Below are 18,807 nucleotides of genomic sequence, written 5' to 3'. Positions count from 1 at the left end.
TATATATATATATATATATATATATATATATGTCCCAGTTTTTTTCAGCAATTCCCTAATTGATGAGTAATCACCTTGTTTCCAGTTCTTTGCTACCACAAAGAGTGATGTTATGAACATCTTGGTGTGTATTATTGGACCTTTGTTTCTGCTCTGACTTCCTTGAAGCATATTCCTAATGTGGTAGTCTCTGGGTCAGAGGGTTGATTTCATTTTCTTAGATGCCATTTCTATCTTGTCATACAGTATGTTGGGGAATGAGGTGCTAAAAAGTCAGATTGTGATAGTTCCACTGTCATTTATGATACAAATCAATTATTGTAGAAATGCTGGGTGATTGGTAGCATTTTCAAATTTGTTCTCTCAGGTTCATCTATAACAACCCTTAGGTAGTCTGACTGAGATCTCAGACCAAGCTTTCTGCTTAATTGTTTTCCCTTCCTCTACACTCCTATTTATGAGGCAATACTGTTCTTAATTTTTTGCCATCCTCTTCATTAGTGTTTGTATTCCATATTGGTATCGCCTTTGACTGCTACGTCTTTCCATTTGGCAAGTAGATTGGATGTTTGCTATCTGAGGTGGTTTCTGGACTTTTGGTTTTTAACCTTATTTATGTGGTGATTGCTGTATATTAATTAAACTTCTGTGGGAAATGATAATCCATATCCTTATCTTTTCTCTTATCCAATTCAATTTAGTGGCATCAGTAGCTTGTTTGAATATATCAGGGTATAGGTCTTCTAATTGCTTACAGTGTCTTCTTTGTATATTTATCCTTTCTTTTACTATGTTATTGATTTTTGACCTTTGCTCTAATGAGTTGGTGGTATGATTACACATGGACAACTGATTCAGAAGTGACTCCCACATTAGTTATTTCCTGCTTGTCAAGGTAGTTCATTTCACTTTTTGTGATATTTGGTGCTTGTCTTATCCAATAGTTTCTGGTTCTCTTCTGGATAACAACAACAACAACAATGATAATAAATGACATTTATATAGTGCTATAAAATTTGTAAAGTACTTTACATACATTATTGAATGTGAGCCTTAAAACAAGCCTGTGAGGTAAGTACTTCAGGTGTCATCATCCCTATTTTATAGAGTAAGAAAAAGACTCAGAATTTAAGTAATTTACTCATCCTCATGTAACTATTGAGTGTCAAAAGGTGACTTTCTAATTCTTAGTCTAAGATTCTGTCCACTACATAATACTGTTGGTATATGGGTGAGAGGCTTCTAAATGGGCTAGCCTTTAGCTTCTTTAATTTCTTAGCCTACAATCATATTTTCTGACTTTTTTTTTTTTTTTTTTTTTGCTGTTGTCCCCAGTGACCACATTTACATTGAAGTCACCAAGTACCAAAGTATGTGTTGATTTAGTTTGGAGACTATTGCCATGTTTTTTCATAGGATTTCTCTTCATCCTCATCTTCTGCCATCCTCTACAACAGATGCTAAAGCATAAACTGCAATTATTTTCAAGTTAGTCTTCTTGCATATGCTTATTATGAGAACTGCAATACAAGATGACTAAGTGTCCTATGAAATGATGTTTCTTATTACCTTTCTGTACATAATAAAACCAACTTCCCTCTTCTTGAAGAAGAACCTGTAAGCTCTCCTTCCACGTAGCTGTACCTTTCTTACATCTTCTTGTTTTATTTATAACAAGAATAACTGTGTTTATATAGGTCAGTGTCTCCAGTTATATATTGACTCACTGGTTGTTGGACAAGAATCTCACATTTAGACCACCAGTAGTTAAGTCAATTTTACAGATGCTCTAAAAACAGCACTGCTTTATACCCCTGCCTCATTTTCTGCCACTCTGACAGTGTTGCCCCAGAAGAAGGGGTCTGTCTACATAGTATCGAGTGGGATTTTATGGTATTTTTCTTTGTTCTTTGCGTTTCCTTGGCCAAATAATTCATCCCCTTATGGTCAATTTGTTACCAGAACCATATTCAAAATTCTACCATGTGGTAGAACCTGCAAGAGCTTGTGATCTATTGGCATAGCCTTTCAGAACCCAAGGTGAGTTGCATTCCATGATGAGACATTGGACTTTAATTTGAAATTGTCTTCACCCCTTTCCTTCTTATCTCTAGGCTTTTCAGTAGCTCCTATTAAAAAGGTTGAGGCTAGCCCTATGGCAAAATCTGAGCATTATGGATGTATAATGACTTGCTGTATTATACTGGAAACTCTGGAAATCAGCTCTTTCTTGTGGTAAATGAAACCGTCTTTGGTTCACTCCATTTGGTTTCTTCCCAGGACCACTGAGAAGCCTAGCTCCATGTAAGTTGGTGATGGGGTAAAGTTTTTGGTGTGAAGCAGTCTTTTGTGGGGAACCAGCTGATTATGAAAATAGATTCCCCAGAGTTTCTTTGGTTTTCATGATCTCTTCTGGCTTTCTCATATTTTCTGTCTTCCAGTTCTCAAGAGGGCGGCACATAAACAGGGAATCTGAAAAGTGATTCATTGAAAGAGAGTCTGTTCCAGGCGAAAGAAGACTATGGGCTTTTTTTTTTAAGGGAGGGTAGGAGTTAGGGAGAGGCAGACTACAGAAAAGGCAATTGTCAGATGGAAGAGTTCCAGGGATGATCTGAGTAATACATTGCATTTGTGCAGCACTTGATGCTTTCCAAAGACTTTTTCAGCCTGCATATAATTTGGTCCTCACAATAGCTTTGTGATATAAGCAGGGCAAGGATTATTGGTACAATTTTAGAACTCAGAAAACTGATATTCAGAAAACCATATTGATGGTGGGGCCAGACCCCAGTCTTTTGACCATGTCATGAGTGGATGACTTTAGTGGACAGAAGCATAACATGATGGGATTTAGAGCTGGAAGAAACCTAGAGATTATCTAGCCTAACTCCCTCATTAGAGAAATGAGGAAACCAAGGCCCGAAAAGTGGCTAAGTTGCCCAAAAGATTGACTTACCCTAAGACTTGAACCCAGGTTTTCTAACTCCAAATCTAGTATTCATTTTAGAAACACGGATTGGGGGGAGGGGAGCCACAATGGATGTCTACTTTCTCTGCTCCTTTCTTTATCGTGTACTAAATTGCCTTAGATTTGAGTAGTATGTGTCTATGCCAAACTAACAAAAGCTTTTCACTGAGTTTTTCTACTCTTTATATTTTATCCAAAGCTACCAGGACAAGAGACTTTTTTGTTCTCACTATTCTCTTCTCTCCCTCCCCCCCAAGTGTATGAATATTGATTGATCTTACTAATTACCTTCCTAAAGTTACTGCTCTTCTAAAGACTTGATGCAGTGTGTTAATTGCTCAGATATGTACCCTTTAAATGCTATGTAATTAAGTACAGGAAGCTGAAGTTAATGTGATGTTAGATTGCTCATTTAAATGCCAGAGTCAGGACAAGTGAAAGTGAAGGTTTAACTAGTGAACTCGCCTACACTGCCTAAATTTCCAGTTACTGGTAGTTTGAGTGTTGGAATGAGATCTCCTAATGTAGCTTGTTTCCATAGTGCCTGACTTCTGGTTTTTGCAGAACCAGTTTGCAGGGTATGGCTTTACCTGTATGTTTTTCTTTGTCTATATATTTATGTACACGAAATCTCAGAAACACTATATGTTTCTTGCTATTTATTTTAATTTATGTAGGCATATTTTTCATGGTTCCACTCCTACCTTAGATTGCTTTTTTTTCGAGCTTCTTTGTTTGCCCTGTGTTCTTGTTTAGATTTTTGATTTGCATGATATTTTGGGGTATTGTATTCCATCTGTTGACTGCCTGCTATTTAAAGAGATATTTACTTTTACTTGCCCTAAAATGACTTTGCACCTTGCAGGAAGAGCACAACTAAGTCTCGATGTTCTCAGATTTGTTAAAATTTGTTCAAGTTTTCTTGTATTTCTTAAGTCCTAAGTATAGCTTGGTAAGCTAATTCTCAGGTATTTAATGAATTTTGTATTTATTTTGAATGGAATTTCTCATACTATAAGTCATACTTATTTTTGTTAGTATAGCATAGAAATGCTGTGGAGTTATTTTGTATCCTTCCACTTTATTAGTGGTATTAATCACCTTATTTAGTTTCTTTGTTGATTCCTTGGAGTCTTCTGCAGAGAGGGCTAATTTTGTTCTTTCTTTTCCATTGTTTATGCCTTTAATTTTGTCATATTATTGTTATAGCCAGCATTTCTAGAATTGTCAAAGAGTAAAAGGGACAAGAGGCAAGCTCTGGTAAACTTAATTATCGTCTCTAAACAGATGGCTCCCAGATCTGTATATTCAACTCCATCTCTCTCCTGAGCTTTGGTCCGCTATTACCCCCTGCTTATTAGACATTTCAAATTGGATATTCCATAAGCACCTTAAACTCAGGATGTCCCAAAAAAATTCATTGTTGTTTCCTTAAAACTTACCCCTTTTTCCAAACTTCCCTATTTCTGTCATGGATACCCCCAGCCTCATCAGCCTTGGTGTCCTCCTCAACTCATCCCAGATATCAGGTCAGTTGCACAATTACTCTTGCATCCACCCCCTTCTCTGGTTCAGGCCACCTTCATAACCTCTTGCCTGGACTTGAAATACTCTCTTTATCAACATCCTGACCTCAGGTTTCTTGTTACTTTAATCCATCCTTCACACAGCTGCCATGATTTTCCTAAAGCACAGAGTTTGACTATGTCACTCTTCTCAGAAGCTTTAGTGGCTCCCTGTTATTTCTAAGATCAAATATAAACTCTTGTTAGGCATTTAAAGCTCTTCACAGCCCATACCCAACCTACTTTTCCAGCATTATTACACGTTATTTCTCTTCACACTCACTATGTTCAAATGAAACTGACCTTTTCAATGTCCCTCCAACACAACACTCCACTTCCCATTTCTGTGTCTTTACAAGAGATGCCGTGATAAAAGATAAACTAGGGGAAGGTCTATTTCATTTCTGGCTTTGTGTTCTTAGCACAATGCAGGGTACGTAGTAGATGCTTAATAAATGCTTATTGATTGACTGATATACCAATTGAAGGTCTAATTAGAACCTAACATACCACTTCCTTATCTAGCATGTGCTTCTGTATATTATACCCACTAATGACTTTGTTTTAAACTTACAGTTACTTTTTTTTTTGGCTAGGTAGTGGGGTTAAGTGACTTGCCCAGGGTCATACAGCTAGTAAGTGTTATGTGTCTGAGGTCGGATTTGAACTCAGGTCCTCCTGAGTCCAGGGCCAGTGCTTTATCCACTGTGCCACCTAGCTGCCCCAGTTACTTTTCTTAGATACAGTAATCTTTTTAGGATGGAGACTATGTTCCCCATATCCAGTCCACAGTGTCTATTGTAAGAATCTAATAAAATGGTCATTTATCATGGTGATAACTTAGGGGATTATCTGGGGGTTTGTGTTATTGTTCTTAATGGAGATCAGATTCTTTATTTGATTTGTGGTTCAGAGGTTATGATTAGAAATAAAATGGGAGTCTTATATATGTTAAACAGTCCTCTTGCATTCCTGAGCTTTCATTGTAAGAATCAAAGTAGCTCAATTAACCCATTTCTTTTACTCACTTCCCTCATAAGCAGTCATGCTACATTTCCCTTCTTGTTTTGCTTTCTCCCTTTAAAATAATGTCAAATTTTTATTTAATTTGGCTAATCTTCCTACTGAATGGAATGAATCTTGACATGTTTCTCTTTCTTTTCCCCTCTAGTTGAACTTTGATCTGGACAGGGGTATATTCCCAGTAGTGATCCAGGCTGTTGTAGATGAAGGAGATGGTAAGAAATATTTTTAAAAATTCATTCCTCCTTTAAATAAGTTTCTTTCTAAGTGCAGTCTCCTCAGGAAAGAATTTATTGCTTCAGGTTTCCTCAAAACAATGATACCTTTTATCCCTGAAGGAAGCAAAGTGAGTTTTGTAAGCCTCTTTTTGTTATTTTTTGCATTAGAGTTGTATATTTTTCTTTTTCATGGACAACTTAATTTATACAGGAAACTAGTTAAGATGAACAGATTTGCATTTTGAAGTTTTGAACTACATTAACCAGGTAGTCAGAGAGACAGAAGAGGCAACATGGCCAAGAAACTTGTCCAGGGTAAATAGCATATGGAAGACCTGAGTTCAAGTCCTGAGTCTGATGCCCTGTGATTGTAGGCAAGTCACTTAATCTTCTAGTGTCCCAGGTAATTCTCTCAGACTGTGAGATACAGAGCTGGTGCTTATCTGCATTAGTAGGAGTTTCTCTACAGAAAGTTTCTTACACTGATGAAATCACATATCCAGACCAAAAAAAAAAAAATCTCATACAATATTATTTCCTTTGGAAATTGGTTCATATCAGATTTTTTTTCATCTGACCAATATTTTTGAGGATATTACTGCCTCGTGGGTGTAAATCTTAAGTGGAGGCAGCAGCAGTTCCCTCAAACCTTAGGGTGAGAATCTAGAGCCCAGCTTAACAGCTCAAGGTAGTACTGTTGTCAGTTCTTGTCCATGATATTTGGTAAACTACCTCTAGGCTGAATCCCAGGATCTCATGTTCCCTACCTCCCAGAGTAACAGTCATGTATTTGTATCAGCAGGACCTGCCAAAAATTTCCCTTCATGAGCAGAGTGAGGTAACAGATGTAGTGTCAGCCACGGGCAGTTATGTGTAAGCAGCCTTGGAGGACAGGTGAGGTTTGGTCATTGGAGAGGGACCAGTAGAATACTCTGGGGGAAGGGGTCCCAAACCATGCCAGACCCACAACAGACTCAGCTCCTGGTCTGAGAACTTAGAAAGTGACAAACCTTAAAAGATGAGGGTGTGGAGAGTGGGAAAGATGAAAGAACAGCCTTTTATGCAATGGGAAACTAATCTGGTGCTTGTCCTATTCCTGGATAGGAGAATTGGACTGATGCCAACTATGACTTCTCTCTTTTTCCTCCTGGTAGTTGTGGAAGTGACTGGTCATGCCCATGTGCTATTAGCTGCTTTTGAGAAGGTAAGTGTTGTCCTACTAACCTTATATTTCCATTGCCCAGGGGCTGTCAGTATATGTATGTAGTAGGCATTTAATAAATGTTTGTTGAATTCAAGGAGTGACCTTTGGTTAAATTTAGAGCTAGGTCTGGAGTAGTAGATGGGCCTGGGGCAAGAGGATAGGCAGCTGTCGATCAATAAGCATTTATTAAACTCTCATTGTGGGCTGGGTACTGGGGAAACAAAGACAAAATTGATACAGTCCCTCTGCCTTCAAGGAGCTTATATAGGGGAAGACACCATGTACACAGGTAATTTTAGGAGAGAAAGGGGAGACACTAGGAGCTGGTGATACTGGGAAAGGCCTCATGTGGTAGGAGGGGGTATTTGAGCCAAGCTTTGAAGGAAACTATAAATTCTAAAAAGGTGGAGGTGAGGAGAGGCTACATTTCAGGTGTGATGGAATATGACATGTGAAGGACAGTAAGAAAGTAGTTTGACTGGCCCAAATAGTGTGTGAAGGGTAGTGATATATAATAAAGCTGGAAAAGTAGGTTGGGGCCTGGTTATAAAGGGCTTTAAAAACTAAATAAAAGAGTTTATATTTGATCTTAAAGGCAATAGGGAGAGTAGGAGAGTTATGTGGAAATAAGGAGAATAACTTTGGCAGCTCTGTGGAGGGTGAATTGGAGATGGGGAGAGACTTGAGGCATAGAGACCAGTTTGGTGGCTAATATAGTGGTCAGAGCAGGAGATGATGAGGGCCTAAACTAGAGCAATAGCCATGAGGTGGATAGAAGGGGATGGATGTAAAAGATATTTCAGAGATAGAAGTACCAGGACCTGGCAGCTGATTGGATGTGTGAGGTAAAGGAAAACAGGAAGTCGAGGATGAGCTCCAGGTTGTGAATGATAGTGGTGCCTTAAATAAATATAGGGGAATTCAGCAAAGGGCTGTGTTTGGGCAAAAATATACAAAGTTCTGTTTTGGATATGTAGTCTACGTATGTAGACTACCCTATGGGAATTTAAAATTTAAGGGCATATGTATGGGATCACAGAGCCAAATGAAAACACAACAGTAGGCCAGGAAGCATTTGCATTTTGTGTATTTTAGATGTGGGAAGCCAGAGAAAGGGAGAAAGTTCAGGTAGGTACATACATAATTAGAAAAGAAATTCATGGAAAGCCATCTTCTGAATTGAGCACAGTGAAGGGATTACAGTCACCTCTTACGTCATCCATCTAAAAAGGCTTTGCAGAAGAAGTATATTTTCAGAAGCTGTTTGAATGATCAGAAAAAAAATACTACTTAGCACATTTCAAATAGGAATGGCGTGTGGTCCTGCTTTGGAGAAGGCTTAAAGGCATTATTCTTGTTGCAGAGACAGTAAGCCAGTCTGAATTGGCAAGAGGGGTGTTTATAGCATATATTTTTAAAGGAATGTAGTTTTGTTATTTGTAAGTACTATGTATGCTTAAGTATTTGCAATGACAAATTATTTCTACCTTAACTTGGAAAACATCATGTTCCTACACTGTCACTCCCTTTCTGAATTGTGTTTGCTATATCACTAGGAATCCCTTTTGTAGTTTGGCTTTGCTCATGGCAAATGCTCCCATTATCCAAGCCAGGTGCTTTTGAGAAAGTTGTAGTTGCTTAGTAACAGAGATTGAATTGCCAGGCATTGTAGGCCATTTTCTATCCATTATTTACCATCCATTTATTAAGCAAACACAAAACCTAGATAGATACCTCTCTTTACTGTGACCCTTCTAGGAACTCTATGATGGGCTCCCTTTGTGTTTGAAAGTGGGCTACTAAATCACTCTCAGTATAACATAGTACTAAGACCTTACACTTGTTTTGTGCTTTCACATACACTATCTCATGTTAATCTTTGTAACTGCCTTATGTGGAAAGCAAGAAGGATACTGTTATCTCCATTTTATAGATGAAGAAACAGAGAATTAAAGATATTAAGTGTTTTTGCCTATGGTCACAGCTTGAGAAGAACTATCACTAGAACCCAGGTCTTCTGAACCTAGGACAATGTGTTTTCCTTTGTAGTAAATTGAAATTTTTTTTTAGTACTGTGGTGGGAATAGATTTGTTTTTGTGTCATGCATTATCACCTTTTTTCCCGTGAAGGGAGGATGAAGGCTTTACAAGACAAGAGGCTGGGGTCAAGAGGTTTTTGTTGTTGTTCAGTAGTGTCCGACTCTTTGTCATGGACCATACTATCCATGGGGTTTTCTTGGCTAAGGTACTGGAATGGTTTACCATTTCCTTCTCCAGTGGATTAAGGCAATCAGAGATAAAGTGACTTGCCCAAGGTCACACAGCTAGTAAGTGTCTAAGGCTGGAGTTTAACTCAGGACTTCCTGACTTCAGGCCCAGCATTCTGTTTGCTGAGCCATCTAGCTGCCTCAAGAGGTTTAGTCTTTGGGTAAAGCAAATCCCTGATGTAGGGATAGAACCTCAGCCTCCTATACATGATCATTATTGACTGGTCTCATCAACACAGTTGGAGGAGCAAATGATAAATATTTACACTTCCATATTCACTTATCATAGTAGATGAAATTCTTCTGACCTTCTCAAGATTTCTGCATTGTTTTAAAACACATTGTGACATTACTTTAATTTCAGAATCTAGTATCTAGAATCCAGTAGCCTTTACTAAGCTCTTAAGTACAGGGTTTCAATCAACTCTGAAGAAATAATTGGAGATTTCATAGAGTTAGTACCTTGCCTTGACCTTAACCCAAATAAAACCTCTGCTTTTTCAGTACTTCCAAACACAGCCTAACCTCTATTCATCTTCACTCAGAAATCTCCTTGTGTTTTTAAGTGTATTTCAGTTGTGTCCCCAGCTAAATTGTAAGTTCCTTAAGAGTAGCACTAGGCCTTCACATTTTGTCTTCCACAGAGCTTAGCACAGTGCCCTTTTACACAACAGTCATTCAGTGTTATTGACGCAGTGACCATTCTTGGTGAATCAGAGAAAAGGCCAAGGAGCGTTCTCAGTCATCTTGGGGAAAAAGGAAAAATATCTGGTCCCTTTTCTAAAAATTCCCCCAGAAAAACATCACTAAAAAAATGACTGTAGTTGACCTGGAATATATTAGTTTATCCATTTACAATTCTTTTCTCCCCTGCAGCATGTTGATGGCAGCTTCTCTGTGAAACCTTTAAAACAGAAGCAGATTGTAAGTGTGTTATCTTTTTTTTTTAATTTAAAAGTTTTTTAATATTGTAAATGTATTTGGCTAAAAAAAAATAACAATCCATATTTACTAATGTTCTTGAGCCATAGTATCTTTTTTTGCCTAAATTTCTATAGTGAGTTAAATGTCCATAAAAGGAGATGGAGGGCACAAGTTCCTTTTCTATTACTGTTCCTATTATAGAGGTTCACAGATACTGAAACTCCGAATCACAGATATCATGATGTTGCTTACCCACAGACATGTTGCAATTGAGAGTAGAAAAGATGAAACAGTGTGGAAGAAGTGAGTTGCATAATCCTAGCCAAATGGACCAAACCCAGCATTTTCCAGAGGAAACTGGGCAGTCATCTTTACTAAAGTCAACAGTTCCTGTGGAACTGGCTCTGTTCTTTGAAGCCTGAAGCTGTGTTTTCTATCAGTCCTCTGGCAGGTTCCCCTACCTTGTCTCAGGAGGCCCTTAGGCCAGAAGGACTGCTCTTTCTGGTGATGGCCAGCCTTAAGGGTCCAAGAAAGAGTTCATTTAAATTGAGCTACCTTTGATTCACATATTTCAATTTTCACAAATTCAGATGCCATTGAAAAGTGATTTTAACAAAATTGGAGCTCTTAATAAAGTAAGCAGAACCAGAACAACTGTGACTGTAGCAATATAAATGAAAAGATTACTAAAAATAAGCCCAAGTCTGAATTTAATGAAACTAACCTGTTTCTTCTTTGCAGAGAGGTGGGGAACTCCTAGGCAGAATGTTATTGTCAGATGCAATCACTGTATAGAATGTTTTTGCTTAACTTTTTTTCTTTGCTATAAGCAGGATTCAATTTAGGTGGGGAGGAAAATGAGGAAGGAAATATTTCCAGAAGCCATTGTGATATAAAAACAACTACATCTATAAAATGTATTTTTAAAAAATTATTTGTGGAAAGGAGCAGGATCTGTGATTTCACTGCTAGAGGCAACTTCTGATGAGGAAACTGCCTCTATTAATATATGTCATCAGTTCTATAAATTCTAGTCTCAGAGAGTTGCCTGTGATGAATCATAGTTAGAATCAGAGATAGGACTCAAACCCAGGACTTCCTCTTAGGGCCAGCTCTTTATCTATGCCACTCTGTTTCTCAGTATACTTTTATTTCTTTTTTAAAGCAAATTATAAAAAGTATGCTTCTAGTACTTCCATTTTTAAAAGATACTTAATGACTGACTTTATTGCATTTGGCAACTGGTTATTTGCAGGAGTACAGTTTCCCACTATCACTTCAGCTCCAGAATAGTAATGGAAAAGTATTCTTTTGGGAAAAAAACAAGGGGGGGGGGTAGGTATAGAAGACATATACCCACAATGCCTAGGAAATGAAGGCTTTGTCAGAGGCGCTGAGGTAGAGGATTCCAGAAATTCTGGAAGGCAGAGAAAGGAAAAGAAAAGCAAAACTGGAGTTGTATCAAAGGAGCTTTAATATTTTAAATTGGAATCTGGCAGTAAGGCTCAGCAAAGATGCAAGTAGAAATCAGAAGGGTCTTGGGGAGCATAGTACTATAGAAACAGTCTCGGATTTCAAAAAGAATTTTTGAAAGTGGTCATTGTGAAAAGTATGAATCAAAGATGATTGGTGTATCATATATTTAAAATGAGCTTTGCATTCTTTTAAAAATTTTATGGATATCTTTACGTCACTTGATTTCCCAGTATTTCCCTCTCCTCTTCCCCATCCAGAGAGTTATTCTCTACAATAAGAAAGAAAAAGAAAAAAAAAGGGGGGAGAGTGGGAAGCAGTTCATTGAAACTAACACATCAGCCAAGTCCAGTAGTGTATTAGTGAATGAAAAATATCATGTAAATGCTTATTACTTGGCAATCACTGTTTACTGGTCCTGGAGATACAAATACTAAAGCAAAACAGTCTCTACCCTTAAAGAATTTAATATTTTATGAGGGGAAGACAAAACATACAAGGAAATGAGTGGTGTCCAGGGAAGAGTATTTTACTTTGTGGAGTCACAAAGAGAGTGAGTGGAGCTTATAATAGGGGAGTCTATTGATAGGTCGAGTTGTCTGTAGGACAACTGTAAGGAACTGTCTATGAGAAAATGGCCAATGTGAACAGTTGGATGGGATCTCAAGCTATGCTCCACATCTGTAAGTACTCCATCTCTTAAGAAATGTAGGGCAATGCATTTTTATATCTCTTCTTTGGTGCTAAGCATGGTCATTATAATTATACAGGATTCTTAGATTTTTTGTTGTTGTTATTTCCATTTCCATTGTAATCGTGCTGCATTTTCTTTTTCTAGTTCTGCTTACTTCATTTTGCATCAGTTCATATAAGTCGAATTTCCCATACCTCTTTATATTCTTTATTCCTTTACGTTTCTGTAGCACAATTTGTTTAGACATTCCAGTCAATGGGCATGTGCTTTGTTTCTAATTTCTGCAGAAAGTGTTGTAAATATTTTGGTGTACATTGGACCTTTCTTTCTATCTTTGACCTCCTTGTTGTATATACTGAACAGTGAGATCTCTAGATCAAAAGGTATGGACATTTTTGTCACTTAACATAATTCCAAATTGCTTTCTGGAATGGCTGATACATTTTACAAATCCATCAAGTATATTAGTGTGCCTGTCTTTCCACAACTCTGCTAATATTGACTATTCTCGTCGCTTGCCACGTTTGCCAAATTACTGGGTATGAGGCGAAACCTCAGAGTTACTTTCGTTTGCATTTCTCTTACTATTAGTCATTTGGATCACTCTTTCATATGGTTTTTAATAGTTTGTAATTCTTTTGAGAACTGTTTGTTCAAATTCTTTGACCTTTTATCTTTTGGAGAATGACTTTTTATATATTTGGTATTTAACTTTGTGGTCTTTAAACTGGAAATTGTTTCAAAACAGATAATAAGATACATTATATATTATAGAAGAAAAAGATAATAAAAAAAAGTAGCAGTTTAGGATCTCATCTGTATTTCCTGAAAAGCCCAAGCCGAGAGTAGAAAAACTCCTAAATTGATATCATATCCTCTCATAGGAACATCAGAGATGTTTATCTTAAGACCATATTTGTGAATTTTACAGACTATCATTGTTACACAGAGATGACTCCACAGTGGGCTTACTGTCCATGCAAAAAACTCTGGGTTCTTTATAGAAATGGGCTTGAATTTGCATTTGCACTGCCTCACTTGGTTCCTTTTATGACCAAAAATATTCGTTCCTGAGATGACTAGTTTAGTCTGGGATATGCTTTATGGCTGGGGAATAGAGTGAAACTAAATGGATCATATAGTGATTGAACCCAAGACCTTGGTTTCATTAGTACTATTTTCTAAATAACTAAGCCAGCCTACCTTTGCCACAGACGCTGTAGTGGAAAAGTCAAACTCGAAGCTTGAAAACTTTTGAATATAGCCCAAACAAGATGAAAATGTAATTGGGAAATGTTTAACAAAATAAATAAAAATACAATAAAACATAGAGAATTTTAATTTGTTGTCTGCTAAGTCAATATGCAGCCGACAGGCATCTTTTTCTATTTGAGCTTGATACCACTGCTATATAGTACTACCAAGTCAGAGCTGGAGATTTTTTTTTTCAATGTGGTATCTTCTGACCTTAGCTGGACCCATTTCCTAGGTCTAAGGTAGAGGTTCTTAACTTAGTGCCCATTACTTTTTTTTTAATAGATAGATAGATAGGTACATAGATAACTAATTCAGTATAATTGATTTCCTTTATAATCCTATGTATTTTATTTTATTCTTTTAAAAGCATTATTTTGAGAAAGGGTTCATAAACTTCATTAGACTGCCAGATGGATCTATAACAAAAAAAGGTTAAGAGCCCACCCTCGCAGGGCCCCCAGCCCCCCATGTATATGCATGTTGAGCTAGCTAATCACAATTTCCTGATGTGCCCTTTACAGCACCTTAGTGGCTAAGGCTGGAGCTTATTATCTTTCTACTGCTACTCATTCCTAGATTTTTTCAGTATCTCATTTATCTAGAGGTAGGTAGGTGTGGGACCAACACCAAATGCCAGTTGATACATTGGGAAGCTCTCTACAATAACCCTTTCCTCTATAAAAACAATTCAGTAATAAGGCAGAGTGGTATAGAAACAAATGATTTTGTTTTTTGTTTTCTAGGTGGATCGAGTCAGCTACCTCCTCCAGGAAATCTATGGTATCGAAAACAAAAACAACCAGGAAACCAAGGTAGGTTCATGAGTTAACAACTATTCATTGAGCACTACTTGTAACTAGGTTTTGAGTGATGAGATTTATTTGAGGAAGAGGGGATTGTAATTAATAACAGGATCTTGTCCTTTTGCTTTTACATTGAGGTTCAGGTCACTCCTGTGTCTATATAACATAATTACTCCAAGGCAAACTCACTTTTGTAGTGCTGTCTTAGCCTCTCAAGGAAAGCAGACATTTCTTTCTGTATGGACTGAGTGCCTACTGAATATCCTAGGCCTTTTTATTTTCTGTTCCAACTGAGATATAAATAGGGAATACAGCAATAAAGGTTTCTGAGATCTTTTCCTATCATCCATCTGAGTAGTCTTGAGCAAATCACTTCTCTGCTCTCCATAATGAGGTTTCCCCATCATATAAGAATATTTTATACTGTGTCTCTAGCATTCATGAATATGCTTGGGGTGAGATAATGTCTGTAAAAGACTCTGAGCTCCTCTAAGGTGTTTTAGTAAGTGGGAACCTTGCAATAACCTATCTCTCCACAAAACAGAGTTTACTACAGAACAGATCTATATTTGAACCTATCCATGGGGGTTAAGTAATGAAATGCCAAGAAGATTTCATTATAAGGTACTCTAACCCACAAAGTGGTCCTGCAGCCCACTATGGTATTAAGTACAGCGTTACAGTGAGTTACCAGTGTCTAGAAGCACTGTGCCGTCTCTCCTGAAGGTCTCTGTTACGCATTGTACGAGGATTGCTTTGTCTCTTTCTCTCACAAACCTTACTTTCCCCTCTTCTCAGGGAGGTAGAAAGTGTCAGGATGGTGGAAGTTTTTTATACTCCTGAATGAACCTGGTCAGTAGGTCACTACCTGACCAGCTCTTCCTGGCCAGGGTTCAGCGTTTCTCATGCTGAGGTCCTGCCACAGGCTGGGCTGTTTGTTCCCACATGCATTAGTGGAGAACACCTGATGGAATGGCAAGAGCACGGCTTTCACATTGGTGTCCAGAGCTGAGGGTCTGCCTTGTCCTGGGTTAATGATGACTTATTTGTCATCAGTTTGGTGGCTTGGTTTTGCCATTTCAGCAAATATTTAAATCTGAGAGTTTTAATGGACTATAGCAGGTCTCAGGTAGAAGAGTTGACAGGTAAATAATTCATATTTTAAACACCCAGCTTCAACCTTTTGGTCAGGCTTAAATTGTTCAAAATTTGCCTTACACAAAGTAAGAAAGACTGCCAGCTTGATCTGATGGCTAGCACAAGAGCTGCAAATAGGAAGAGCTTGCTGTGGTTGGAAAGGACCTGCCTTCTTTATGGTTTTTTTCTCCTCCTTGCAATATATTCATCTGCTGCTTTCTATTTACCCATGGAATCTTGTGAGAAGCTAACTTGGAAATTATTTGTTGTTACAGCCCTCTGATGATGAGAACAGTGACAACAGCAACGAATGTGTTGTGTGCCTATCTGACCTGCGAGACACTCTGATCCTTCCCTGCCGACACCTTTGCCTTTGTAACTCATGTGCTGATACCCTTCGCTATCAGGCAAATAACTGCCCTATCTGCCGGCTACGTGAGTATTCTGGGAAAATGTAATTTCCATTTCCTCCTGGGACCCAAACACTAATTCTCAAAGAAATAAGAATAACTAGTTCTTCCTTTGTACACAGGCAAGGCTGCCTTGTGCTTGATCTATATGTATGGTTTTGTTTTTCTTTTTGTTTTCAATTTTTACCCATCTTTGCATTTTTATATTGCTGTAGTTCCTGGGTGTTTGAGGGATAACATGGGACAAGATAATTGTGCCTTTAGGGTAATGATGAAACAGTTTTCTAATATGATGAGTAACTGCAAGGGAGAAGGATAGGTTTCTGCTTAAAGTTTATTTCTCTTACATTTGCCACTAAGAATGAAATGTTCCAGTCTTGAAAATTGCACACTTAAATATTAGTCCTGATTCCACCATCCCCTTGCTCTGTGAATTTGAACAAGTTGTCTCATCTGTAAACACTTTCCTCAGCCTTATGGAATATATCCTGTATCTTGGGGAGCCCTTCGTAGTTTCTTCTGACCACAAACAGGAAGGTCAATGTAGGAATGACTTGCCTTGTAAAACTTTGCAAAAAAAATTTCCCCATTCTAACCTGTAAACACATGAAAATAACGGAGTAAGCCAGTGGGATAAGGAAGATAGAATTTCTTTCAGCTCCACTGCTTCTCAGCCTGCCATAACCCTGCCCTTCCATTGTCCTAAATAACCTTCCACTCTGTTATTTTTCTGTCATTCTCATCCTGGTTCACCACGATTCTAGGAAACCTCTGCCTTCCTTTTGCGCTTCAGCTCTCTGCCAGTGATAAGGGACTCAGATTCTTCCTTATGAAAAGCTATAAATGAATTTATCAGGCTCAGAGCTTATTCTGAGGGCACAACTGTGGATGGTAAGCCTCCAGGCAAAGCAAACAATCTGGGATAAAGGCTGAGTCACCAGACTATGTGTAGGAACACAAATCACGATTCAAGAAAAAGTAGAGGCAGAAGATTGAGAACCAGAGGCACAAGTTTGACATAAGCTGTGTTGAGACTATCCCAAAAGAGGCTTACCCAGGAGAATGAAGCACCTCACTGTAGCCTGTAGCTTCTTCTCAGCCCAGCGGATATGGAACTGAAACTGAGCTGGTTTGGTCTGGCCTCAGGAGATCCAGCGTACCTGGTCATAACCCCATCCTAGCTACAATAAGGCAGTTTACTGCTTTTCTCCTTTCTCTTTCCTTCTTGGTTCACAATTGACTTCAACAGTTTGGAATCTCTGTATTTCTCATTAAGGCTCTATTGGCTCTTTGTATCTCTCACCTGTAGTTGAAAACATTATATCTTACTTTCTATCATATCATATATATATGTCATATCCTCAAATCTTACATTATACACTGGAGCCAGGCACTGGTTGAATGGTCAGACCCAATGAGGAATCATTAATCATTCTATGCCAACTTAGCAGGAGGTCTCCAGTGAATTGTTCCAGGGATCTGTGCATATGGCCTTCTGCTGTTGAACTTTTTTATCATTGACTTGGATAAAAAGTTAGATGGCCTGCTTATCAAATTTGCAAATGACGCAAAGCTTTTAGGGATCTGTAATGTGCTAGATAATAATCCCATTTTAAAACAGTTTTGACAGGTTAGAACACTGGGCCAAATCTAATAAGATGCCATGTAGTGGGAACAAATATAAAATCTTACATATGGGTTAAAAAAAAAAAGATAAACTTGACAGCTTACATATGTCCCTTCACTATGTTCCACCTCCCATCTCTATGCTGTTGCACTGGCTATCTCTCATGCCTGAAATGATCTCCATCCATACCTCTGTTTCCTGGAATCCCTGGTTTCTTTCAAGAGTCAGCTCAAACACCTCCTATAGCAGGTGATACCCCTAGTTGCTAGTGCCTTTTATACCAAGGTTACCTTGTATTTTATGTGTATGTCTCATATATGCCTAAATATGTATATGTTGTTTCCCCTATTAGACTGTATTGTCAGTCCTTAGCATGGTATCTGGCTTATAGTAGGTGTTTAATACATGTTTCTTGATTGATTGATAAGTGATTCACAGATAGGGGAGATGTGACTAGAACTGCAGTTTGTTAAAAGATCTAAGTGGCAGCCAAGAAAGCAAATGCAGTGTTAGGTTACATGAAAGGCCTAGTATACAGGACTAGGGAGGTGATAGTCTCTCAGTACTTTACCCTGATCAGACCCTGCTTAAAGTAGTATATCCAGTTCTGGGTACCACATTTGAGGAAGGACATGGTTGATCTGGGGATTGTCCTGAGAAGAACACAAGGATGGGGAAGAGCCTCAAATTAATGCCTTATGAGATTAGGTTGAAGTAATTGTGAGTGCTTACCCTGGAAAAGAGAAGAAAAAACTAGAATAGGGAGGTTATACAGTGGGGAAAAAATACTGGATCCAGAATCAGAAGACTTGGGTTCAAGTGATAACTGTTCTTTTCATTGCCTGTATGATATTAGGCAAGTCACTTAATCCTTCTGCATCTCAGTTTTATTTTCTGTAAAATGAAGGCACTGGGGTAAATACATGACCTCTGAAGTCCTTTCTAGTTCTGAATCTATAATCTTATGAATTAGGGTGGATACGATCTCAAATCCAATGTCTTTTTCTCAGTCTTCATCCTTCCCGACCTTTGATACTATCACCTCCTTGATACTTTCTTCTTTCCAGGTTTTGTGACCCTAGTTTCTCGTGGTTCTCCTGTGACTTATCTGCCTATTCCTCATTCTCCTTTGCTGTATATTCATCTAGATCACTCCTGCTCAGAGATCCCCCAGGGATCTGTTCTTGGTCCTCTTCTCTTCTCTTCTCTTCTCTTCTCTTCTCTTCTCTTCTCTTCT

General features: G+C 38.2%; 1 protein-coding gene across 4 annotated transcripts in view; it reads left to right on the top strand.

The window, feature by feature from the left end:
• Positions 1–18,807, top strand: part of MGRN1 (mahogunin ring finger 1) — a 107,925-nt gene that overhangs the window by 58,084 nt on the left and 31,034 nt on the right. For all 4 annotated transcript variants that reach the window (XM_027839200.1, XM_027839198.1, XM_027839202.1 and 1 more), the window contains exons 6-10: positions 5,705–5,771; positions 6,929–6,978; positions 10,122–10,169; positions 14,337–14,405; positions 15,809–15,968. In XM_027839200.1, the coding sequence (XP_027695001.1) occupies positions 5,705–5,771; positions 6,929–6,978; positions 10,122–10,169; positions 14,337–14,405; positions 15,809–15,968 (394 nt within the window). The remainder of the gene's footprint in view (positions 1–5,704; positions 5,772–6,928; positions 6,979–10,121; positions 10,170–14,336; positions 14,406–15,808; positions 15,969–18,807) is intronic.

This window comes from Vombatus ursinus, unplaced genomic scaffold, assembly GCF_900497805.2.
Source record: "Vombatus ursinus unplaced genomic scaffold, bare-nosed wombat genome assembly UNPS02014832.1, whole genome shotgun sequence".
NCBI classification, from domain to species: Eukaryota; Metazoa; Chordata; class Mammalia; order Diprotodontia; family Vombatidae; genus Vombatus; species Vombatus ursinus.
Note: the sequence above shows the minus strand (reverse complement) of the source record. Positions and strands in the feature narration are given on the sequence as shown.